This window comes from Amyelois transitella, chromosome 3 (genome assembly GCF_032362555.1).
Source record: "Amyelois transitella isolate CPQ chromosome 3, ilAmyTran1.1, whole genome shotgun sequence".
Lineage (NCBI taxonomy): Eukaryota > Metazoa > Arthropoda > Insecta > Lepidoptera > Pyralidae > Amyelois > Amyelois transitella.
In genome coordinates this window covers 7515014-7541660 of record NC_083506.1, presented here as the reverse complement: position 1 = coordinate 7541660, position 26647 = coordinate 7515014, and the positions used below count along the sequence as shown (strand labels likewise).

General features: G+C 34.9%; 2 protein-coding genes across 2 annotated transcripts; one reads left to right on the top strand and one right to left on the bottom strand.

Annotated features, from left to right (window-relative positions):
- Window positions 1–361: 361 nt before the first annotated feature.
- Window positions 362–11632, bottom strand: LOC106135507 (uncharacterized). The gene is made up of 5 exons (XM_013335832.2): window positions 11268–11632; window positions 4630–4742; window positions 3414–3570; window positions 2761–2935; window positions 362–2369 (listed from the first exon to the last, which is right to left on the bottom strand). Exons 1-5 carry the CDS (start codon window positions 11432–11434, stop codon window positions 1494–1496), a joined length of 1488 nt encoding a protein of 495 aa, XP_013191286.2. The 5' UTR covers window positions 11435–11632; the 3' UTR covers window positions 362–1493.
- Window positions 11633–11730: 98 nt separating this feature from the next.
- On the top strand, window positions 11731–26299 carry LOC106135497 (cilia- and flagella-associated protein 57). Its single transcript, XM_060951580.1, has 24 exons — window positions 11731–12308; window positions 12933–14992; window positions 15540–15619; window positions 16970–17119; window positions 17228–17507; window positions 17720–17836; window positions 18135–18292; window positions 18774–18892; window positions 19079–19184; window positions 19269–19410; window positions 19889–20093; window positions 20290–20507; window positions 20708–20856; window positions 21003–21417; window positions 21652–21792; window positions 22231–22371; window positions 22725–22868; window positions 23310–23541; window positions 23625–23818; window positions 24128–24224; window positions 24462–24631; window positions 25061–25240; window positions 25695–25889; window positions 26110–26299. Exons 2-24 carry the CDS (start codon window positions 14873–14875, stop codon window positions 26233–26235), a joined length of 3879 nt encoding a protein of 1292 aa, XP_060807563.1. The 5' UTR covers window positions 11731–12308; window positions 12933–14872; the 3' UTR covers window positions 26236–26299.
- Window positions 26300–26647: the final 348 nt, after the last annotated feature.

Genomic DNA, 26647 nt, shown 5'->3' with positions numbered 1-26647 from the left:
AAGTATGTTATGGTTTACGAAGTAGTAGCACCAGATATGGGTAGGAGCTTTTAGTATACGCATGAAGTCTTTATTCCTTACGATTAGGTATCTGATATATAATCGCAATACGGCCGAAAACGAAATTTTGCCCGTATAGTTATGTCGTGAAAGTAGTAGCGAAAAAGTCTATAATCACACTACTTTTGTTTGTACAGTTTTTCGGAAAGATTTTCGGATACATAACTATCTGAAAATATTTTATATGTCTGGTGAAAATTTGCTTTTTGTAGGATAGGAAGAATAACAATAATAAGGATGAAGCAATGCAAAAAAATCAGAATGACATCTTCAATAATAGGGCGAGTAAATAAATGATGAGTTAGGACTTGATAAATATTTATTAAACAACAACGACAGTGCAACTGACACACTATAAACTCTAAACCCAACGTTTCTAATAAAAAATAAATAAATACAAATAACATTGAAAACATATAATATAACTAAAGGTTTACTCACTTATTGCTTTTATTTATTTGTTTTTATACCTAAATGCAAGGAACCGGATAGTTTTGAAAAGCCTTTTGAAAAGAATATTTAAGTTCGGAATATATTGAGTATAGTCCCCTTGACCGTAAAGAACAAATTCAATAAATTAAACTTAAAAAATACAAATTCCATGTTTTTGCTTTATAGAAACAAAATATTCTTAAACAATTCCGATGTATGTGATAAAACAAGTAAAATATTTGATAACATAGTAACATTGTAATAGAACCAGTGGCGTTGTTAATAAAAGCATGTTTAATTATGTATTATCCTCCACAAAATGACATTCAATTTATTGACATCAATTATCATGAGAATATAATTAAATAACTTTCCCGAGAAAAAAGGCAGGAAAAATATTTTTTAATTATTAATTATCTCATATAAGAATGTACATTAAGATTTATTACAAACAGTAAATGTGTTTCACTTTAAAAATACATATTTTGAGGAAATATCCTTTTCTCTAAAATATTTTTTACACTATCTATATAATACATAAACACAAAACAATAACTCTATTGCACCATAATAAATTACAGCAAATTCAAATGTTTGTGAAAACTTTGCAATATACATACATTATGAAAAAAAGTGTTCTTACATTTTTAGTGATGCATTATATCATTAATATTACATAGGAAATATTATTGCACTATATGCAATTATCACAAATAAAGACTACAACATGTTTTTTATGGCAAACCGTCAGTCTCCTAGATTCAAGACTGTCAGCTAACATGAATTACTTTAAATAGGAAATATGTTATTACCTTATGATGACACAAAGGCACTCTCACAAATATAATATTATAATATAAATATTACTTGATTTTTTTTCATAACCTTGTGGCAAAACGAAGGCACTTCTATGGATGATTCCTAGAAACTTGAGATCGTATTATCATATTTCCAATTTATCTTTAATTTTATTCTTTACCCTCTCAGTGCCATGGAAAAATCTATGTATTTATATTATTACCATTTATCGATAAGGTATTTTTGTCTCCGTAGTGACTTCTCCTTGGCTTTGGTATTGGGTTAGGTGATGATGCATTGTTCTTATCAAAAAATTGTTTCATGTCGGAAACTGACCGACGCGAAACATCAAATGATAGATCATCTTCTGTGAGAGCAGAGTTAAGTTTACTTATTTCTCTTTCAAGTTCACGTGTGGCTCTATCTATTTCGATGAATTCGTGTTCTGTACTCGACATTGTTTCAATACTAGGTTTTCTGGCAACTTTCAGTGGTTCGTCGTTATCGTTTGCGTCCTTCGTCTTATCTTCGTTTAAATTAATGTCATAACCCACATAAGAATCATCTAAAGTATTTGTTAAACTTTTACTTCGTTTATTTGAAAGTGCATGGAAATCTTCTAAGTTACCTCGCCGCAGACGTATATCGTCGTCATTAACGCTAGAGTTTCTTCTGTATTTTATTATATCTACCTTAGAAAATGACACCTTGTCTAAGATATCATCTTCTGAACCAGTTTTTATTACTGTATTTGAAGTGATATCTTTTTCGTTATCTTTTTCTTGTAATGATGACAAACTGGTGGCTGTAATGATGTCATTGTCATTCTTAGAATTGTTATCATCTTGTCGTGGTTGATCTTCCTCGTCTTCAACTATTTTAAGTTCAATATTACAGTTTAAATCTTCAATTTCTTCTTCGATATTGGGTATTATCACATTGTTACTTTCTTTTATTTCTTTAGGACTACTTGAATGTATATCATTTAAATCTGTGGTTCCGGTTTCATTGATTTCAATTTTTTCTGATACACTGTGACTGCTGGTTTCCAAGTCAGACTGTTGGGTTGTTGCATTGACCTGAAAAACGGACGAGATGTGTTAAAAAACTGGCCAAGCCATAACGGTAACATGTAGTTACCATTATTAGTGTTGAGCAAAAAAATACAAAAAAATAATTGTATATCCCTCACTCTACCCCTAATATTTTCATATTTTTAGTGTTGTTAGAGAGGCAGCGGAACTAAATAATTTGTGAAAATTCCCAGCTATCACCAGCATATATACCAGTCATTAGAGTAATTGGGTTTATTCCTTTTAGGTACGAAACGCTGAAAATGACTTTAGGTACAGTTTAGTAAATTTATATCTAACCAAGGGAAAAATCTTAGGTTAATGTGAAAGATCTGTGATAAAAATATTTTCCTCTGACATGACACAAAATGACAATAAAATGCGTAAAAATTCTTACTGAGTCGTCGGCGGTGACGGAGGTGCTGGGTACCGGCGGTAGTGGAGCCGCCCTTTTCTTTTTACGCCGAGGAGCGCGTACTGGTGCTACCGGTTCATTATCGTCGAAAGGATTGGTGCTTCCTACGCTGTGCCGCGATCCTGATATTTCGCTGCGAGCCATTCGGGGAGTAGCGCTGAAAAAGTATAGATTGATAATACACGTGCAATGAATGCACCAAGAAAAATATAAATATTACTTGCAAAACAGTTAGGTACATGTTATGAAGTATACAAATGCGGGACCTTTTAGCTCTTTATTTGCCTGCGGATCTTAGTGCTGGACATACGTCTTCGTGGCTTCACTATACATCTAAATAGGTAATAAGCATAAAAATTATTATTGAATTGACCTATGTTAATTCCTGTATCCTCAAGCTCAAGTTTAACTTTTTGTGATTCTTATCGCCTAGGTTTAGAATTAACACTTGCAATGGAAGATTTTGATAACTTATCGTAATCGGACTATGTGCGGAATTGCTGGTAGGTATATAGATTATTTGCATGGGTATAAGGCAGGTAGCTTATTAATTTACCGGTACAACCAATTTGCACCAGTAAGAAAAAGGCGTAAGTATTCGTACTTATAGGAAAATGCTTTGAATTAAAGGGTACCTCAGCGAATTGACGTCGTAGTTGCTAGGGCTTCGCAGTCGCTCCTGAAAGCGTGACCGAGGCAGCGGCGTTACGGAGCCGCCGTACACGTACCGGTCGGCGCGCTCGGGCGAGCCCACTGTGTTGCGAGACTGGGCCGGTACAGATGTTGACGAGTCTGAAACCATGATTGTTTAGTATTAGGTACACAACGCATTGGTCTTACTTATGTATGAGGGGTGTTTTGGAAGCGGCTTCTGACTTGGTATAGAAGTCGAATCTCTTTGCGCTTTTAGTAGTACATTTGAAGCAATTGATATGATAGAAGATGGGCCGCTCCCTTAGAATTCTTTGGAAATGTGTTATATACCTACATGATATAAGGTTTAGGGTTTCCTGCAGACCACCTTACCATTTGTGGTAATACATAAATATACTCACGTCTATATCCCTTGCGGGGTAGACAAAGACAACAGTCTTGAAAAGACTGATAGGCACGTTCAGCTGTTTGACTTATAATAGAATTTAAATTCAAATAGTGACAGGTTGTAAGCCCATCGCGTAAAAGAAGAATCCTAAGTTTATAACCCTCTTCCTTTTACTTTTTATTTTTAAGAATCAATAAGTAATATAATAATAAATGTGGTTATGATGTGCAGTTTTTGTCAAAATAAAGCCTTGTTAATCTGCAAGAATAGATTTTATGATGATAGCAAGTATTTACTTGCTACGTAAATTCAATTGCTCTCCGATTTTCTTTTAACATCCCACGTATTCTAAAAAGTTCTATTTATAATCAAATTAGCTTTGACTTATAAATTAATACAGATTTTGAGCGAATCCTCACGGGGACTTCAGTTTTTATTGCGATAATAATTATAAAAGATTGATTCCAATGTATTCTCTCGTCCACATTCTATTCTAAGTTTGGATATTTGTGAAGTTGACGTTGTTAAAGAAAATGCTGCAGTGGAGTTTGTTACCGCTTCTTCTGCACTGACGCCTTGGAAGAAGGCAGTAAACTTAGTTTTTAAGTAATTTATTTGACGTCAACCAATGTTGTGAAACTAAAAGTTTTGACAATTATTAAAGTATCCTATAATAATGAATAAAAACAATTTTTGAATTTGAATTTTGAATTCAGTAGATAACGCGTCAAAAAATTAACTTACTTTTGCATAATTTACAATATTAGTTGGAATTGGGATAATAATATCCAAAGTTACTTTAAACTCACATTGCAATGCATTTCGGTATTCAACCAAATGATCTCCATTGGCTTGATGATTCGTCTTTTCTATTTCCTTTGGTGGTTCTCTTTTACCTTTCTTCATGAACGACCGAAAACTCCTGAAAAAAAGGAAATATTTTTATTGAGAGAGAGATTACATTTTGCCACGATCCATGCAGTTTTTTTGTAACATTCATTATTTCCTATATTCATGCTCGCCGGTTTGGGGCACTCTTGACTTGACCTTTTCCCAGGGAAAAGTACGTTCGTCTAGGTTTTCCCCTTCAAACGCTCACACTCTCCTTTACATTTTACTAGTCGATCTGCGTTGATTTCTCTACACATGACCAAACCATCTAAGCATTACCTTTTCTATTGCTATCGCTATATTTTCTTTAACATTATTATCATATTTTAGGTTCCAGGCGACCGCTTTCCTACACGAAATTTCTTCTTCTTTTTTTTCGTATGAAATCTGCTCTCACGGCCTAGCTGTCGGATGTCTGCTTGTAGGCGCAATACTGACAAAAGTAATGGAAGTTTAGTGCACTTGATTCCACTTGAACGATCGCAATTGTTGCGTGTCGGACGACGGCGGGCAACGAACGCCCACCGTCTGCTGTGGCCTGCTATTACAAACTCGAGATTTTCAAAACGTTATCGTATTGTACCTACGTAAAGAAGATTGAATGATTGCTCTCTTACAACTCGTAATGGCTTATCCCACGTTATCCTTAACTTTTATTAATTCAAATTATTTTAATGAAATTTAATATTATCTATACTTATAGGTTCTTACCTACTTACTAAGATACGAGAAATGTATTATTTTCGATCACATATTTTTTAATTGATTCGATAATAACACTACTACTTATAAACTTTGTTATGACAAAAACTCAATAATGTATAATCAAATACTAATTGATGATACATAGAAGATCTAGGCTACCCTAAAATGATAAAAATAGAATAGTCTAATTATCACTTTTATTGCTCATAAAATTATCATTTGGAGTTAAAGCAGCGATTCGCACTTTTATTTCGCATTTGTTGGTTAATTTCACTGTCCTCAATTGTTTCAGAGATCACTGAACTCAATTTGCAAAATGCTTACTGTCTAACTTGTGTACTTCCTTAACTTTAAAATGATAATATTAGAAGGATTCGACTGGAAATACTTAAACAGGACTAAAAATCTATACTAATTTTACTAATGCGAATGTAAAAAAGTATTGAAGTCATTTTTGAACCTAGTGTAGTAAAGGTGAAAGAGAAATAATGTGGTAATGACATAATGTCAGTAAAAATATGTATATACATTTAAATATTTTATACACTTACTTAAAATAATACGTACGTAAATAAAGCTATGTTTATTAGACGGAGACTTCTGTACTTGAAGTTGAGGATACGTAAACATAGGACATAAATCTGATAAAAATGACCTGATCTTGACCCTAACAGAAGAAGATATTGGAACAGGATCCGCGAGATTCAATGTTGTTATCTTTACGCTTGCATTTAACTGGCCATCACATAGTTTATGTGCACTATAATGATAAGGTCGTGAAACACAAGTTTTCCTTTTCAAAACATAAGATAAGCGTATATCTTTTTAATTATCAATATAATGATCGAAAAAACGAGTGATGATTCTGTTGCCAATTTTAATCAAGTACTTTTTGATTTTATTACGAAATTGCCAGATTCTTTCATTGTATATTCTCGAACACTATAATTAATTTATTTTAAAACATCTAATAATAATTTGCTAGACCAAAGTTTACTTTTACCCAATGCAATGCCAAGGTTGATTGGCAGACCTGTAAGTCAAATGAATAGAAAGTCCTAATATTCCTACTTTTTATATTGTAGGCATTTTTCATTCATTGTTGTTCAAAATCGACCTGTTTACTTTTTATATAACTTTCAGCATTATTGAACCATACACCTTGAGCCTTCGACCTTCATAGGTCGTGCTAACAAACTGGCAGCAACAGGGGCTCTAACTAATCTAACACCAACATGACCTACTTATTTACTCACAAAGAATATTATATGTACAAGAATTTCGCTAAACGTATGACTCATTATTTATTGTCTTCCATACTCGCTCTTCTTTTGCGCATTATGCACTTTGTACGGGTGCAGTAATTAGTATAAAATTAACACAATAAGTGTTGGGAGCTAAAGGCTAATTGTATAAAATATAATACTTCTTTGTGCAATGTGATCGTCAGTGTTCTTTGTTTATGATATCTTGATCTATACTTAGGTACTGTAACTGTCGACATACTTTCATTATTATATTCTCTACTAGTTAGTGCCCGCAGGTTCTCTCAGTCTCTCAGAGTTTCAGAGTAGGTACATTTCGCAAGTAACACATGCCTCTTAGCTTCCTATGCCCTTTTTTTGGCTGTACGTTATCATATGTTAGTACAAGTTATATATCGTTAATCAATAAAAGTAAGTTACCTCTGTTCTATATTGATTTATTGATGGGTATTTAACTTGTCGGTAGGATTTTTTTTCCTCTGTGTAGTTTACACAGAACAAAAATGGTTTTAAAGCTTTTATTCCTAATAGTCTTACTTTTTAGGTATGTTCCTATTTGCTCGGCCTAATAATTCTCTATTAATGCTACCTGTTTTTGAGTTTTCCAACTCAAACCATAAATTGCAATCCTTTATAGACTGGATTATTTTTTTATACGGTCGAGCTTCTGGTGGTACTTGTCGGCTTTATAGCTAACATTTTACGCATGAACTCGTCATTAATGTTTTTTGTATAGTCTTTTATTTCGTATCCGAAATCCGATGTACACTTAGTATCCGAAGAAACTGTTGTTTTCATAAAATATGATGCTTTGTTTCATTCATGTTCAATACGTATATATTAATCATCCGAACTATTGTTTTGCAAATAAAGCTTTAGTGTATGTGCATATTTTATGTACTAACATCCGTTTATATTCATAGGTATTGCATTGGTCTGTTGTGAAACTCGCATGGAGTTCTTGACTTGTGATCCTGCACAACGAGGTTGATCATCCACACCGGCGACCCTGTCATATAATGTTACTTGATGTGTCGTGTTGGGGAATATGTTAATTGTCCGGACCAAGCGAAGGTTAGCGCGCAAAACAATTGTGTTATTAATAGAAAGCAATAAAATATAATACCTAATTAGACTCCCACACATGTACCAATTTTTACTTAAAAATGTTTGTAAGGCTAGCCAATTTATAAAGATTTTTGATAAGCGTAAGAAAGAGAACTTTAATTAACCCGTAAAAACGTTTGAAAGGAGAACCTCCTCCTTTCTTGAAGTAAGTTAAAAAGCAGAAAATATATAAGTAATTATATTTCATTAAACATACATTTGATAAATTCGGCTTGTATAACTGTTCTAGCATGCAGAAGTTTAAAGGAGAACCAATAAGATGCTTTGTGAAATAAAGGTTATCATTTCGAAATTTCGACAACGACGAAATATCCATATCCACTCTATTAATAAAGAGTAATTTGTGTGTTTTGTATGTGCCACGGATATTCAGGAGGGACATAAGCTACTTTTTACTGGAGCTGAAATTAGTGTGAAAAATAAATATACCACACAAAATTCGCGTATCCAGTCGAAGTTAAGTACAAACATAGTTTTCTTTAAGAATAGCAAATTGAATCCATTTTTTTAATATAAGCCAAACTCCTTGATCTCGACTCAACTGCACAATACAATTCGATAGTTTCCTCCTTATTCATGACGCACAATCAATACCTATGTTTCTAATTCTATTTAGCAGTATTATTAATTGTGCTGTTATTTCATTACTAAGTAATTGTGTTTCATATTCCCTATTTATATTTAGACATCTGTGTAATATTACCAACTGCGGCAGACCACCGCGGCGCTGGGTGGTCGACATCCGACGGCACGGGAGCCGATACTAAATCAACACAAAATCGCTAAGAGCGGAAGAAAAGGGAAGAGGCCTAAGTATATTCGAGTTGAATCCTCAAAAGGCCACCATAATGATGATGACCAACCACTTTGTGCTTAGGACGTTTGTGTGATGTCTGTTTCAAATAGAAACACCTAAAAAAATGTTCTCGAAGAGAACGACAAGTGTTTTCAACATATTTATGTTTTTCATTTTCCTTGCATTTTAAGATTGTCAATCGATGAAACTGTGCCATTTCAATTCTAACCTACGTGACTACTTCGTTATTTATTTATTAATATTAATATTATAAATTCGTACAAGAATTATGTGTGAATTATCATAATTACATTCACTTCTTAATACGTATGCCTTTGTGAATTAATACTAGTTTACAATGTTTTACAAATTAATTGTCAATTGATCGTAAGTTCTGGTTCAACCTATTTCGGTTAATGACTACCGAGTTCAAAATTGCTTGTTCCCGTTCAACAAACATTCTGAGTTATTGCGAGTTTCCTATTTACTGTTTAAGGAGCTTCTTGTAGGTCATCTAGAATCTCTCTAAGTATATTCTCGATTCCATTCAGCATTCCTACAATTGACTTCAAAACTAGGGAACCGTTATGTAAACTTCCATGCTGCGAAAAGATTTTCAATTTTGATGATCGACTGTCAGTCTGAGCTATCCAATTCTCCTTGAATTTTTTTTTATATTATTTGGGTTGCAGTAATCCCATTATCTATTATCGTATTGTCTACCTAGACACACTGGGGATTTATTATTATAATAACGTAAGTAGATAGTGATTATGACTTCTACGCGTAATTTTAATATGTCTAGGCTACCGGTACTCTACTCAAACCATAGCCTTCTTTATAGCCTACATCTGCGTGCCTGCTGTATCAACAACACTAATCCAGTGTAGTATCACCTTCGTCGTACACGTCACCTTTTACGACATGTTCAATGATTTTATTGCCGCAGAAAATACTTTTGAACTCGTAGTTAGAACTACTGTCTAATTTGATTACATTATTAATTTGATTATTTGGTCGGTTTTGCGGTGGAAGGAATTATTGTATTGTTACTACGTAAATCTGCCGAATATTTTCGCGTTTTGAACACGTAAACATATGAATTTAATGTCAATCACACCCAATGTGGACATGAATATAACATGTAACTCACTTGTGACTACAACTCTATAAATACTTCAGACGGCACTTGCTTGCATTATTCACTTTGAGATTTTGTTACATCTTGAATGCTTAAAAATTACTTGAAATAATGTGAAATTAAATTAAATACAATAATACAGATGAATGTAAATTCATAATACAATAAAATTATCATCTATATCTACTAATATTATAAAGCTGAAGAGTTCGTTTGTTTAAACGCGCTAATCTCAGGAACTACTGGTTCGAATTGAAAAATTCGCGTTGTATAGTATTAATTTTGCGTTGAATAGACCATTTATCGAGGAAGGCTTTAGGCTATATAACATCACGCTGCAACTATAAGGAGCAAAGAAATAATGGAATATGTGAAAAAAGCGGAGAAAATTATTCATTATTGAGGTCTTTAATTATGCCCAAAATAACTATTCCACGCGGACGAAGTCGCGGGCACAGCTAGTCATTATTATGTAGACATATTATGAATTCGGTAAAAATTATATCACATCATTATTGGGCGAAGTTGGCATAAACGGGTTGCGGTTGGATACTGAATCATTGATATGATCTAACTTTTCATTTATTGTCACTTAACAGAGTAATACATACCTACAAACCAAGTGCAGGGCAATACAAAATTAACTTCTCATTCGAATTCCAAAAAAAAATTCATTCCATTGGTAAATATAACATACCTTAACCATTGCGTGACTGCAGCAAATAAGATAGGAGAATCTAGTTCGTTTCTTATCTTAGTGTATCTTAAAAATTTCTTACGGCTCCTCTACGCCATGAGGTTCCATAGCATCAAACACGAAGTTATTTGCCTAATTAAATTGGAAGAGATTTTGTTGAATCAGTAACAAAACTAATCAATCAACTGATAGTGTCACGTAATTTTTTAGGGTTCCGTACCTGCAATTTAAGAACGGGACCCTATTTAATTTAAAAAACGTAAGTTTAAAAATTACGTTTTTGGTACCTACAGGCGCAACATTTTTGGTCGATTTTAAAATATAAATATTAAATAACAAACGTGATGATGGTACGGAACCCTTAGTGCGCGAATCCGACTCTCACTAAGCCGGTTTTTTTACAACATACATACATACATACATAAAATCACGCCTCTTTCCCGGAGGGGTAGGCAGAGACTACCTCTTTCCACTTGCCACGATCACTTTTTTACAACCATGCATTTATTTTGACTCATTTAACTGTGTATTGTATTTACGTGATTATACTTATTTAGGTACCTTATACCTACTACCTAGAGTAAACTATATAGGTAAATAACTGTGGTTTGAATTATTTCTCGTAAAGAGGAACACGTTTGAACCTTAATTATTTTTTCCAAGAACAATTTGTAGGTACACAAGCTACAATCATTAAAGTGAAAACCCGTGTCGAAGGTTAAGTTTATTTAGTAAGGTATAGTAGTAGGTATAATACTTAAATAAACGAAAGAATTAAAGTTTGTTTCGAAGATAGAATTAATTTGATTAAATTGAAAACTCACCATGAATTTTTAAGGTCCTTGAAGGTGATACTATTGGACCGGCTGAGCTTCCTTCCGATGGTCCAGAACCTTATTTTGTTGTGGTTGTCCTCTTCCCTGAACGGATTCAGGTGTTCAGGATAGTCGTGAATAGAAATGGTCTTGCGAGGTCCAGCCATGGTAGTCATTATTGGAAATCTACTTTTGGATCTTTACATAATACACAGCACAAGCACTGGCGTCGACCACTTCGGAGTTTATCTGTTATCTGTGTGGTTAGTTATCGCTCGATGATAACGCGTTGTATCGTTTTATCGCACTTAGATAATTATAGTGTTTGTTTTTGCGGCGGGTAATGAAGGAGATTGGTCGGCGTCGCGGCGGTCGGCGTCGCGAGTAGAGGCACACTAGTCGTAGTCTCGGCCTTCGCTCGCGCCGGCCCAGCAGCGCCACCGCAGCCGCACTGAACAACTGATTCGCTGACGCATCCTACCGAATCACTGCATCATGCGGATCATGCCCTTATGTGCACAGCACGTCATATCATAGAGATATGATTTACACCATAAAAGTGTGGAATCAATCGTATCAGCATACGATATTGAAGTTGCCTTCTAAATGTCCTCCATCACTATGAACTGTGAATAAGATACGTCCCAATATAAAATTTTTAATGAAAAAAGGTTTAAGCTATCACACATTAACAACTAATAACAAAAGCGAAGTCGTAGAGTAGAGCATTCCGCAATGCTCATAAAATTAATTAGAAAAATCAAATTAAGTGCATGTATTAATAGAATCTCGTTAATTTCTCATCGGTGTAAATTATATTCAATGTGATTCTAAAATGTTTATGCCTTAAGGATAACTATTCCAAATGGAATACCAATAAGGCTACTTATTATAAAATCTGTGATGACGCCATTGTTGGTACAATAAACCGCGTCACACGCAGAAAAGGCGAAGGTCGTGTAAACTTTGGAAATATTCATTATACACATCGAAGTACATTTAGTCGTACATAATGTCAACCACAATATTGCACAACAGTATTGTTTTCAGGTAAGATTCAAATGTCGCTAACTACATACTACTACATACAAATGGGTATAACTAATTTATAACTACTTGTAAAGTAAGCAGTAGGTATTTAACGGTTCATAGTTTTACTCCAGGTAGATAGACGTATATTTATAGGTCTTCATAGACTTATTATTTCTTATCGAAATAGAATTTCGATAAAAATAATATTATTATTTTACCGAAAACAATTTCGAAGAAAGAAAGAAAATTTGCCAAAGGGTTTTATTCGAACTTCAGAGGATGAACTATCAACTGAAGTGCTAGATAGATAGGTAGGATGCCTGTCGTATAAACTTAACAATATAATTAAAAAGAAAAGCCGATGATAAATTTAAGCAGAAATAAGTACCTAGCTATCTAGCAGCAGAGTTGCCTATAACGAAAATTTTTTAAAGATCCATTGCATGACTAGCTAAAACGATTCATATTCAAAAGGCTATATTTTCTATGTATGTATAGCTAGCTGACTTTGGTTCTTCTGTAGGCATTTTAGTTAGCCACCAAAATAACACCATTCCTAACACGCGATCGTGTTATCGATCCAATAGCCCACTTAAATTTCATGGGGCTACCTTACTGACGACATGCGTTATTTGGTTTCAGCTATTATTACATAAGTCATATTTATTATAAGAAAGATAGAGAAGTCAGAGAAAAAAGAAGATACATAAGATTGTTAAAACATTCAATCAACCTTCCAAGCATGTTTGGCTGGTACCAAACTATTTTTACTGCCTAAGACAGAATCTCTTTTATTATTCTCATAGGTACGACGTTAGCATATGATGCGGAACTGTATGGTGAAAGTATTTGATCTAGATTAATTTATTATTATTTTTTTAATTAATTGAGCATACTGGTAATGATTAATGCTTTTGGAATCTATTCTGACTACTATAATATATGCTTTTCTTCTTCGGCTTATACTGTGGTGGATGGATTCAGTCCTACTAATGAAAGATAATGGCATAAGTGTGCCATGCACCATTAATCAAGTAGCGACTAACTGCAATAAGGCAGGTCCCGCAAATCAGATATTGTGAAGAGTCAATTAAACGACAGCTACAATTCTCTTGGTTGTAATAAACGCTAGTGAATGCGTTCAGAATTATTTTGTATCAAATCGCTGCAACTTATATTTTTTGATTTTACCTCTTCATTCAATAAGAGGTTAAAAGTATATTTTTTCATACGTCAATACGATGCCAACTTTTGTATTGTCAGATAAAATATTTTACCGAAATAATGACATTAATGTGAGGTCAAAAGCCTCGACGTAGTTTACATAGATGTCTAAAGGCTTACAGTATAGACAGATGACATGGATTAGTAAGACACAACAATTTTGTTGTACTACATCATCAATTGTTCTAATTTAACCAAATCGTTTAAAGAGTCTCTTCATAGATATCTTGCTCAATTGCTTTATTGATTCATAAACTCTATTTATTGTTATTTATTTACAAAATGAATTACCAATTAAATCATTATTTGTTTCACTCGCTGGAAATCGTAATATTGTAGATAAGCTTTCGTGAAAAAAGGTGTTGACATAATTCTTCGCATTGCGTATCATTATCTAATTGTAGCTTTGTGATGTATAGTAGTAAAGAAAATAAAGAATGCGGCATTTTTTATGAAAATTAAGTTTCATCTTGTTTCCACCCATACTGGTGTTCTGTGTCCCATCTGGCTAGTGGAAAGCAGTTAGCGAATTTAAGGACAAGAGAAAGACAAGAAGGAATGGAACGAAAAGTTTTGAATTTGAATTATTTTTATTAAATACTAATGTGCCTTGTTATAAGTATAGGACAGATACTGAGATGTAAATACAAACATAAAGAGAAAGTGTGTAAGTGTAACTACTAGCAAACTGTACAAATAAAGTAAGGCGAAAACCAGACCGTTGAATTAGCATTGCAGACTGCACGTAGAAGTATGTCACGCAGTTTAGATTAGTACACCAACTTTTTTTTAACAAAAAATCGGGTTATCTACATAAACTACCAACCACTGAGTCATCTTTAGGAAACTGAAAATAAATGGGTAAAGGAATTTGAAAACCTGGGTACCTGGGGGTACCTGCACAATTGCAGAATAAAAATTTATTCTCTAATTGCTCTTTGTGATTAACGGTACACCTTTCGCTAACCCGATTTAATCAAGGAATTGGTCTTGGCCTTCCCTTTCCGAAGATCTTATTCACAATTCTTGTATATTTGCTTAGTTAACCTGCTTTCGACCCCTGGCTCCTCTCCAGAGAACGTGAGGATGTAACGGCAGGAGGAAAAATCTGCTTAGTTAACTACCTGCTTGATGAGAAGAGATGTGATTATGCATGTGGATGAAAGAAAGAAGATGAAAAGTAGTCATTTACTTTTGATCTTCTTTCGAAAAATGCAGGGATCGTTGTAAGTGGAAAGATTAGCCTCTGCCTTCCCCTCTGTGAAAGAGTCGTGATTTTATACGTACCTAATGTAGTCGTTTGTGGAAACATCTTTCCTCAAAAATCTTCTGCAAATGAAGAGCTCAGCATATCTTGAATGAAGTACAGCAAGAAACATCGAAGGAAGCTGCAGCTTATCTCGGGAATTGCAAGGCGGATGCCACCGCAGACGACATTGAGCACCAATCAGCCCGTTAAATGGTCAACGCTCATAAAGGTACGTGAATGCGCAGTTTGTTACAATAGATGTAGGAATAGTAGATATTTTATGTAAATATCTAAAGAATTTTAACTGTTACGTCGTACTATGTTGCTTTTTTTAAATAAGAGTAGGTATATTTTATTTTCTACTAGCGATTCGCCCCGGCTTCGCACGGGTGCAAAATTCGGAAAAAATTATACATAAAAACCATCCTTTTGAATCACTCTACCTGTTACAAAAAACCGCATCAAAATCCGTTGCGTAATTTTAAAGATTTAAGCATACAGACAAACAGACTAAAATAGCGACTTTGTTTTATAGGTACCTACTATATGTGATTTGGAGATCCTTAAAATCCTTTTTTTGTCCTTATCCATCGCGTGAATGTTTCATTTCGTATGCTTTTGCCTCATCTATTGCAATGTTCATGAAAATAAACCTAGTCTATTATTTACAGGGTAACCATGGAAACGACGAAGACTTTTTTATTCGAATAACCAGTGATAATAATATTATATATTGTTTAGGTTTATTATTGTTTATTATAATTGTTTTAGTTTAGTTTTTATTAATCATGGCTGCCGTTACAACGTCTCCAAATCTTTCGGCGCGCATCTTTTATGGACTTCGAACTGATATCCAGTAAGTTTTAATAACAGCAATGCACCATCATCACTCGACCAACTGACCTAATTCCTAAAAGTTGTGTAAATTTCAAATTTTATAATTATAATCGACCTGGCATTTATCTTGAGTAGAGCCTTCCCTAAGCACACTCTGGGTTTGCCTTTGACCATGATTCTGTTATGGAAAGTCCGGTAGGTAGGTAATTACATTAAACCGACTGTCGTGACTAGGGAAAATTGATATGATTCGATCATGGTTCCATATTTAACCTCTGTACCATAAGAGTATGATCTACTCGGAAAAAAACATTATACAAATGTCCTCCTTTACGTCTCACAACAACGAGTCGCTAGTGAACATGGCCTATCTACCCCGCAAGGCATATATACGTGATTATATGTATGTATTTAAAAGAATAGAGTGTCCGGTTGGTCCCATAGATATTTAGTTTAGGTTTGGTCATAAATGTGGAAGATATTATATGTTACCTATGTAGGTATATAGATAAGGAACACATTAAAAATCAACAGTATTGACAGTTCAGCATTCATTCATCATACATATTTATATAGATTGTAAAAGTGAATTATAAAAACCAGTTTTCAGCAGCGTTTTAAGCTAGCTTAAAAAGAGAAGCAGAGAGCAGAGCTTAAAAAAGAAGAAATGAGCAGATGTTTGGCACTATCACGTAAATTTACTCACACTAAAAAGGATCAAATAAATAATTTAAAAACAGGAAAGTGCTAATAATGTTTGAAAATTAAATTAACAATACGACAGTACCTAGGCGATTAGCGGGTTGGTATCTACCTAACCTACATCAATTTCTGGAGCCGGTGTAGGGTAGGTAGTAAGTTAGTAACCCACTAATCGTCTAGGTACGACGTATTGTTAATTTAATTTTCGATTATTTATAACTTTTTAGTGTTTTTTTAAAGTTTCTTTTTATTGTTTTTTAATATTAGATATTTATTGCTTTCTGAGTTCTTGTAATAAAAAGAAGCAATAGCAAAGACTTCTATTGAACTCAGGATGAATAATAATTAGGATATAGGATATATAAAGTAAATGTTTCCTGGACTCTTATTTTCGTAAATATTAGAAAATTTTCTCCTGTTCGCTTTCAAAATTAGGCATCGCTCAAATGAGCTGTTTTTATAGGTATTTTTTTCGAACTACGTACCCATTTAGCATATTCCATTCATGCATGCAATCCATCCATAGAGGAAATTCATACCGACCTCCACAACAACAGTGTTTATTACTAAAAGTCAGTAAGACTTCACCAAACTTTTCTTAACTAATTCGGTTTTATTATTGCATAAATGGAATAAATTGTTCTTAGTTATAAACATGGTCTTACAGATACAACGCGCATTATCTTACGGAATCTGAAATCATTTACCCGGCCGGAGGTGTCATAGTCATCCACAACCACTTACAAAAGAAGCAGAAGTTCATCAGGCTTCAGGATAAACATAAACCAATCAAGTCCCTGGTATTGGCCCCAAACAGGTTTGTATTACCTTACCAAATATTCAAGACAAAGAATAGGTAACGAAATGAACACAGAAATTATGATTTCGTTGGCCATCCTTGTTTATTCAGAAGATTTTATTTTAGGCGGTGGTTGGCTTTGAACGAAATTGCTGAAGAAGGCCAGAAACCCATCATAACTATTTACGATCTAACAACATACAAAAGACGTAAAATACTTACCGTGCCATTTGAAAATTCAACTGCGAAAGAGTTTGCATGCGTGCAATTTACATTCGACTCCAAGTACTTAGTGGCTATTACTGGTGAACCAGATTGGTGGCTGTATTATTATAATTGGGACAAAGGAAAAGTCGAAAGTCATGCAAAAGCTCAGAATCCAAATGGTCAAGGAATAGTTGAGAGTGTAAGTATTAAATATAAATATATCTCAAGTCTAGAGCCTTATTTCATATTCTTACCTATGTTTTCATCTTTTCATGTAATTTTTTTATCGCTTACATTAAATAAATAAATATATACATATAAATATATACGGGGCAAATCACACAGATCATCATTTTATATTTATATTGTGGCTAAAAATGTTGTTTCATTATTAGTGGCGTATTGTTTCAGGTTCAGTGCAATCCATCCGATGCTACTTTGGTTGTGATAACAGGCCCCTACACATTTCGCATCATGAACGTATCAGAAACTGTATGGCGCCAATGGGGTTGGTGTAAAGCTGAAAACGTAAGTTGGTTTGAACGTTCACCTTCACGTTCTTGGGTGGCTAGAAGTTCATTGATTAAATCATAAACACCCTCGTTACTTATATGAAAATGAAAGGTCTAGTATTATTCCAAAAAAGGGGGAAAGCTTTGGTGAGGTTTTTGATGACGAAACAAAATATTTGAACTTCATCAAATACTCCGAATGAGCCAAAGAATTCGAAGCAAAATGTTTGCGGACCTAGCAAATAGTTCTAGCAATTTTCTCTCTTTTTTATTGCCATTGAACACTTATGCAAAATTGTTCCGTTCGTGCCTAGATCAACATAACTGGTTGCATGTGGCTCACGCCTGACCGCATCATGTTTGGGACGGATAACGGAGTTATTATGATGGTGGAAAATGGAGAACTGCGCCAAAACTGCGTGTTCCAAGCAGTTGAAGTCATGGAGATGGCCTTGAAGAAAGTAGAAACCGAGTACGTATTAATTTGACTTGTAACACTGGCTGCCCTAATATTAAATAGAACTTTACGCTAAAAAGTCAAACACACCTTGGGAGTAATTCACAAACGTTGGCATGTCTTATTTTCTCTATGTGTCTATTCAGTTAACCTCAAAGTTAGTAAGGGAGAGGAAAGATAAGACATTTGCTTTGTGGACTTTAGTGAATAACACCGCTAATATATAAATACCTACATCGAAACCACATTCGATTCATTATGAACATTAGCATTATCCATTGATATACGTAGGTAAGAAATACATATTTTGAAATTATAATTATTTACAAGTCGAACTCGAACCAAACACATGATTCAATTAATGTTCAACATTTTTAATAGCCGAAGGAGTTCAAAATTATAATATAGTCAAAAGCTATTTTACAAAAAGTACATAGCTAGAGAATAATTAATGCAGTTATTAAAAAAAACTTGATGATGCTTGCACCTACAATAGGGGAGCAGCTGATGAAGGTGAGAAGGCCAGCACTACTTCAAGTAAACAGGAAACGCCGGCTGAATCAACTGTCTTCACAGAAAGTCACCCAGTCACATCGTTTGCCAATTTTGCTAAAGGTAAGGAGAAAAGTCTACCTAAGTATTTTTTTACATTCATTCTTCATACTTTCCTCATTTAACTATGATACTTATGGTGATACATTAAAAAAGAAGTAAAAGAGTCTTCAGATTTCATTCCTTCAGTTTTTTCCATGAATGTCTATATGAATTTAACAAACTAGTTAATTTATATGAATTTTTAAGGTTTTGCATTTGCGTGTGGGCCTGGTTACGTGCACGTGTTCGAGAAAGAGACACCGCATCACTGGAGGAAAAGGAACGTTTTTAGAATATCCAAGAAATCTTACAAGTAAATATTTTTACTTGTTTCATTAATTGATTATATTAAGAGTTGATGAATATGGTCTTAGTAATCTTCTCACCCTACTTGTAGACATACACGTGAATACCCTACTTGGTCGCCTTTAGATGCCATCCAGCATATTGCGATCGATCCTAATCAAGAAACCCTACTGATTACCACGTTGAGGAAACAGTTGTACTATGTTAAGATATTTGCACAACATATGCTGCAGGTAGGTAAATCTGCCTTGTTATGTGATGATGCCTTGATGCACCGGATTTTTAATAACATATTGTAAGTTTTATTGTTTTAATTTGTTTACTTTCTGTCTTTTACGCCGTATTTTAAATAGAGAATACACGGTAAAGTCCATACTCTTGTGGTGGAATTATGCCCTTAAAATTGCACAGGGGGGGGGGGGGGGGTTTAGAGGGCAGGCTGGCATATTAGTTGACATTAGTCGTCCGTTAAAAGTAAGTAATTTCCCTTCGATAACAGAAAAAAAAATCATACTCCCCATAGTTGGTGTATGATATCAAAAATCCAGACCAAATTATGATTTCAGATTGTTGTATAAACATAAACACGCACAACAATGTTCTTTAACGGTAATTGCCCCTAGATATGATACCTACATACTGATGTGTTATAGATACCTACATACTGATGTGTTATTTTTACTTATAACCTTTGATTGGTGTAACTTATAGAACCCAGAAATAGCGTTCATGGAACTTGGTCCCGCGATGCATTATGGCCGCATCAATTCCCTGTCGATGTGCGCTTGGAAACCTATTTTTATGACTTCTGGCGAGCAAGACAAGAGCATTCGCATCTGGAATTATATGACGGATGACGTCGAGATGATCAAATTGTACCAAGAGGAAATACACTGTGTGTCTTTGCATCCTACTGGTATGTAAACTCACTTCTGTCACTAAATGTATATTTTTCATTATCTTTACACATAAAATAAGCATGTGCCGTGCATAATAAAGTGCTGCCTTTATTATGCGGCTCATGCACATTTTGTAGCCAACGTTTTTGCAGTACCTATAGGTAGTATTTCCTCATTTAGTTTGTAACATGCTATAATTGGTTTGTGTTCTAGGATTATTCGCAATCGTAGGATTTTCCGACAAACTTAGGTTCATGGTAGTGCTGATAGACGATTTTGAGGTGATGCGAGAGTTCCCCATCAGAAACTGTGATAAAGCCAAGTTTAGCTCCAATGGACATCTTTTCGCGGCTGTTAACGGTCAAGTGATACAAGTATTCTCATCAGTCAGTTTTCAAAATGTGTATAATCTGAAAGGACACAACGGCAAGGTAAAGGCTTCTTTTTCGTAGCAGTATCGGAAACTTCTGATTTAACAAGGTTCACATTTACCGCTGAAATCGCGTTTTTTTAATAATTTTTAGCAATAAAACACAATAAAAGCCAAATTAGAATTGCGGTCCTTTTGATTTTATTTGTACTATGTATGTTTACTGATTCATTATTACATTATAGTTGTATTCCTTTTTAGATAACGTGCTTGGCATGGTCTCAGAACGACCTAACACTAGTGTCCTGTGGCACAGAAGGCGCAGTCTATGAATGGGGCATGTCGTCCGGTCAAAGAGTCGGCGAAGTCATACTCAAAACCAACCAATTCAACGCTTGCGCCGTCAACAGGTTTATAATAAATCAAAGTAGCATTCTTTTAAAATTCTTTAATTGCCGCTCACTTCCTTTGCATCCATTTTTTTATTTTACATACAATATGAACATCTAAACATTATAATTTGTTGACTTCCGTTATGTTACTTTTATTGTTTCAGCTTTGGCAAAACTACTTTCGCCGTTGGTTCTGATGGCGAAATCAAAGAGATTGGTTCCAATACAATCAGAAGGAATCTGGGGCTGATCGGATGCCCTTTGGACACAATACTGCTGTCTCGTTCAGACATGATGCTCTTTATTACTGGTGGTGAAGGGGGCGTCACCTCGGTCCAGCTTCCTTTGTTAGACAAAGCTATATATAACGAGTTTCATATGCACAATAAGAAGGTTACGTGTATAGCGTTAGCTTACGACGATCAGACTCTGATATCGGTCGCAGAGGATGCGTCAATATGCTTGTGGCGACTTACAAATGCCGAAGGGCGAGCCATAGCCCTCGATAAAGATTTCTCCTACTCCAAAGAGATATTGATCAGTAAGAAAGACTTGCAGGAGAAGCTCAATAATATAAATGTAAGTACCGAAAAAATAAATGTCCCTACGAAAATATACATGCAAGAGTCCATTCTCTCTTTCGTCCGCATACGTTTTAAAATGAACTTTGCGGTTTTCCACCCAACTGCGGCTAGCTTCCTTCGCTTTTCAGATTGTTTTTGATTTTTGACGGACTTCAAACAGACGAGACTTCTTAATTCTATAATAATTATCTATACCTATCTGCTTATAATCACCGAACTTTCTTTTCAGTTGCTTAGCACAAGAATGAGTGAATTGGAAACGGAGCACACGTATCAACTCCGGCAAGCTGAAGCCACTCAGGCGGAGAAGCTGAAGGAAGTTCATGAAGGTTACTGCGCGGCCATCGAGGAGCTCAAAGAGAAGAATGAGGTGCGAGACGTTTATTGTCTAGCAATTTCGTTCTGTCAGCACTAATGACAGAACGAACACACGTCAGCTAGGTTCATTTCCCTCAAGTCATTATATTATCACGTCTATATTGCTTGCGTGGTAGGCAGAGTCAACAGCCTTAAAAAGTCCTTATTTTCTACGTTATAGAAATTAATAAATACGTGTACAACGTATATGCAAATGTTTTTGAAATTTTTTGTGATTAGATATGTGATGTCATATTGAACCATGAATTGAACGTAGGTTCCCCTTTAATTAAGCTAGAAGCGAGTCTCTTCGCATAAAAACCTGATCTGCCCACTCCAGGATCCTTGTCGATAGTGGGACTAATACCAGGACGATGATTATTATTGTTGAAATCCTTTATGATTTGCAATCTGATTTTTTTAAATTATTATACTGAATAACTGTAAACAGCAAATGGAAAACGAACATACCCACGAGATCGGCATGATCCAACAAGACATCGCCAAGCTGCGGTCGGGGCACGAAAGAACGCTGCAGGCTTTGGAAGCCGACTTCAATATCAGGCTTATCAGCGAGTATGACAGGTACCAGGTATGTTTCTGGCATCAATAATACTTTCATCTAACTAGGGTACAACACAACGGTCCGAAATTTGGTAAGAATAAGTTATGGACATCAACGTTTCCCGAGAGATGTTGCCACAGGTCTGTCGAACTCTACCGCTGTGTAGATATTTGTCGTACACAAAACTTTACAAGAAAGTCTGGGTGTCACCTAGTGTAAAGTTCGCATATCAATCGCTATTGATATGATGGAAATATTTTAAAGTCTTACTTTGTTGATTTTCTTAAAATTTAATCTTAAGGAAACAACATCGGATATCGATATAGAAAAGCCTACATGATTTCATGAATAATATACTTGTAGTACTTGTCGTTTTCCAGAATTTGGAAGATAAAACTGCTCGGATGAGAAAAGATTATGAAGAACGCTTAGATAATTTGGCAGAAAGTAAACGACAGGCGCTGAGAGAAATGAATGATATGTTTGAAGCGAAGTTGGAGGAAAAGGACTTGATTTTGCAAGAGGTAAACTAGAAATCCTTGTTCAGTAAACTTGTCAATTCAAAAAACCTACATTTCATTTGCGACGCCTCCGACGACGACGTTTGTCAAACGCCTTTTTTAGTGAAGAGGCTGTAGCGGGAGCGATGATTCGGCTCGACCGCCACCAAAGGGAAGATCTTCCGCCAGGCTAGGTGTTATGCCTGGGGAACCGCGGCTCCGACGATGTTGTGTCGGAGGTTGTATTTATGCTCCAATCCATGTAATCTTTGAAATCGCGTCTTAGATTCTTCGCTGCTATTGGTTGAGCGCGTCAATTTCTTCGCGATGATTGACAGTTGTTGTGTGATTTGATGTTGTGGCGAGTGGCGTAGATATGTCGCCACAAGGCCCTAACTGAGTTATATCATTTCGTGATTTAACACAAACTTCACTCGACCATTTATAAAAAAAATCTTATTTCAGCTACAAGAACAAGCCGATATGGAGAAAAAAGAACATGAAACGATAAAAGCGTCGATCGAAGAAGACGCCGACCGTGAGATCATTGAAATCCGGACAGCGTATGAAGTTCAACTGAAGGAGGAAAAAGATGCCAACGTTAGGCTCAAAGGGGAGACGGGGCTTATGAAGAAGAAGTTGATAAGCGCCAACAAAGAAATTGATGAATTCAAACATCAAGTGTCGCAACTGAAAGGTTTTTTTGTTTTATTTCTACACATAGTTTGTTTCTAAATAAATATTAAAGTGGTCTAAAAACCTTAACAAATATTATTTCAGCTGAACACAAACAGTTCCAAAAAGTTATCTCGACATTAGAACGTGACGTGGCAGATCTCAAGAAAGAAATATCGGAAAGAGATAGTACTATACAAGACAAAGAAAAAAGAATATACGAATTGAAAAGAAAAAAGCAAGAGCTTGAAAAATATAAATTTGTATTGAATTTTAAGATAACTGAACTGAAAAATCAGGTGAGTAAATATTTTGATTTATATTAATATTTATTTTGATCTTTCTGTCTAATTCCAAAATATTTAACTGCTTTTATGTGGAAATATATAGATTGAGCCTAAACAACGAATCATTAATGAATTAAAAGTGCAAATCGACGATATGGAAAATGAGGAACTAAAATTATTAAATGTTAAACACGATCTCGGTACGAAATAAATTTTTTGTAGTTAGGTACAATCCCTAGAAAAATAGACGTCCACTACGAAAAAACTTACAGCTGTAACATTTTACCAAAATGAACGTAAATTTTACATTTTGTATAACAGATAGAACCCTTGGAACGTGAAATAAAAGAGAAAAAAAAGCGTATACTCGAGCTGGAGGTGTCGCTCGAAACGCTTTTAAAACAAAAAGACTTCCGCGGTAATTGGAATGTTTGCAGCCAGTAGTCAGTTGTAATTTTTTTCTCCTCGCATGCATTAATGTCATCTTTTATGTCGTAGTTAGATACTAATTTTCACACCTCCGATTTTTTGTAGTTGCTTCACAAGTTACACAAACAATAGTTTTAGAATCATAATATTGCATCATCATTACAGTAGCAACTTAAGAAACATTTAGCACCTAATTTAACATCTAACATTTTCAAATATCTTCCAGACCTCAAAATCAATCAGCTGAATGAAAAGTTACTGTCTGCCAAAAAGGATTTTCTGAGTGAGGCTAACAGAAACATGACTATGAAAAGTACTCTCAAAAAGATTAAAATCGATCTTCACAATATGACAGCCAATTTCCAAGACCCAGCCAAGCTGAAGCTAAACGTTAAAGTGAGTCTCTAAAAAAATTATATTGTTTGTTTGTAAGGTCTTATCTTCGAAAATCTTGAAATTGTCATGAAAGTGTTTTAGGGTATGTACGTACCACGAGCGAAGCAGTGGCGTTGGCCGTTAGTATTAGATAAGTTTACTGCCTTTTGAAAGATGAGAACCTCTGCGCAAAATAAAAAATCAAAGCCGATCATATTTTACCGAAGGTAATTTAAAATTTAACTCCTTCGCCAGCCCGGAAAGAACCTTTTTCATAAGAAATCCTCCGAAAAATAATTAATATTATATGTTAGTGGGTAAAAATATAAATATTGTAAAAAGATATTATAAATACTTAGATAAGATACACTTCGATGGTGGATTAGATTCGAATCTGACGGTAGACCTTCGTTGAAAACCAGGAATTGAAAATTTAAAATTGTCTTTTAGGCTCTATTCCACAAGTACGTAGAAGACATAGACTTCGTCCGCAGTCGTATTGCCGACGATGAGGCGATCCGGGAATTCAACCGGCAACGCGACCACCTGGAGAAACAGGTCGCCGCGCTCAAGCAACAGCTCGCCAAGTCGCTCGGAGGATCCAAGTCAGATATTGGGAAGATTATGGATGTTTGTATTCCTTTTTTAAAACATAAGTTAATAATAAACTACTAACTTCCCGAACTGACAACTTAGTGAGGGTTTATGCCGTTTCGTGTCAAAGTGGGAAACTTTGGCGAAAGCCTTGGTAGGTCTTATAGTAGGTATAGGTACTGCATTCTAAAAACAAAACACGTATTGAAAGAATAGACTTTATGTTACGTATAACGATAATAGTTAAACGTTTTATTGCACATTTGCAAGAAAAAACACTCAAATCATGGAAAAAAGATTGGATATGGTATGTACCTATGTTATTCATGTTTTGAAACATTGATAGCTTATTAGATAACTATTTCTACCACTTCAATCTTTTAAACAACTTACAAATTAGATACTGGGCTACGATGTGCACGCACAATGGAATTGTACACTTGTTTCATCGTCTCTATCTTAATATTTTGCGTCTTTGTTTAAACCATAGGAGAACTGCACTCTTCTGACTGAGATCAACAACTTGCGTACCGAACTGAAATCGACGCGAACCCGTTGCTTCCAAATGGAATCGATCCTGGGACTCTCTGCGCGCTACGTGCCGCCGGCCACCGCGCGGGCCAAGCTCAAACATGTCACGGAGGACAGGGAAAGACTGGACGAGAAGTTTAAGCAGAAGATCGACGTAAGTTTCCATAAGAAGGAAAAATTGTAACAAATAGTTTTTACACCTAAATATTACAATTAAAAAAATAGAGGCCGGTACGAGTAGATTGGAATTTGAAGCATAATTATAATAAATCTACCATCAGGCAGATTGAGGTGAAATGCATGCATCTGCTACATGCATCTGTATGTCTTTAAATGTTTTTGTATATCTTAATTGATTTATGAACATTTTACAGGAAAAACAAGAGATTATAGCCGCTTTGAAAGAAGAAAATGACCGTTTGTTGGGAAAAGTCCGTTGTATGGAAGACCCCGAGAAGTTGGCACAAGAAAGTGACGGCACTGGAGACATGCCAGACTGACGAATGATGATTGAAGTTCTTTAAACATAATAATAAAAGTTAATAATTATAGTTTTCATCACGATTTGAGCTCCTTTTTTATTTTATTATATTACTACAAATATCAATTGCGTTAATCCTTAGTCAAGTTACGTCAAGGGGCGATGATCAATGAGTGCAATGCTAAATAAATTAAAAACCCTTTACAAAAACTTAGGACAATTGACCGGTTTGCATTTAGGATAGGTATATTTTTTAATTTTCTAATTGGAATGATTATAGCAAACGATTTAAACAATCGTATCAAATTCACTCGACTACTATGCATGTCTCAGTCAATTCAAATATTTACATACAGACATTGCTTGGGGTAAAATTATGTATAGAACTGCCTTTACTTCAGATTGAGCTAGTATATAGTAGCTACCAAAAT

Excerpts from the sequence above, each read along its gene's own strand:
- LOC106135507 (XM_013335832.2), bottom strand. The coding sequence starts at position 11,434 with ATGACTACCATGGCTGGACCTCGCAAGACCATTTCTATTCACGACTAT. Across the intron at positions 2,936-3,413 it reads TACGACGTCAATTCGCTGAG|CGCTACTCCCCGAATGGCTC; the intron begins GTACCCTTTAAT and ends ATACTTTTTCAG. Across the intron at positions 2,370-2,760 it reads CCGTCACCGCCGACGACTCA|GTCAATGCAACAACCCAACA; the intron begins GTAAGAATTTTT and ends TCCGTTTTTCAG.
- LOC106135497 (XM_060951580.1), top strand. The coding sequence starts at position 14,873 with ATGAAGTACAGCAAGAAACATCGAAGGAAGCTGCAGCTTATCTCGGGA. Across the intron at positions 18,893-19,078 it reads GTTTGCCAATTTTGCTAAAG|GTTTTGCATTTGCGTGTGGG; the intron begins GTAAGGAGAAAA and ends TGAATTTTTAAG. Across the intron at positions 22,372-22,724 it reads GCGAGTATGACAGGTACCAG|AATTTGGAAGATAAAACTGC; the intron begins GTATGTTTCTGG and ends GTCGTTTTCCAG.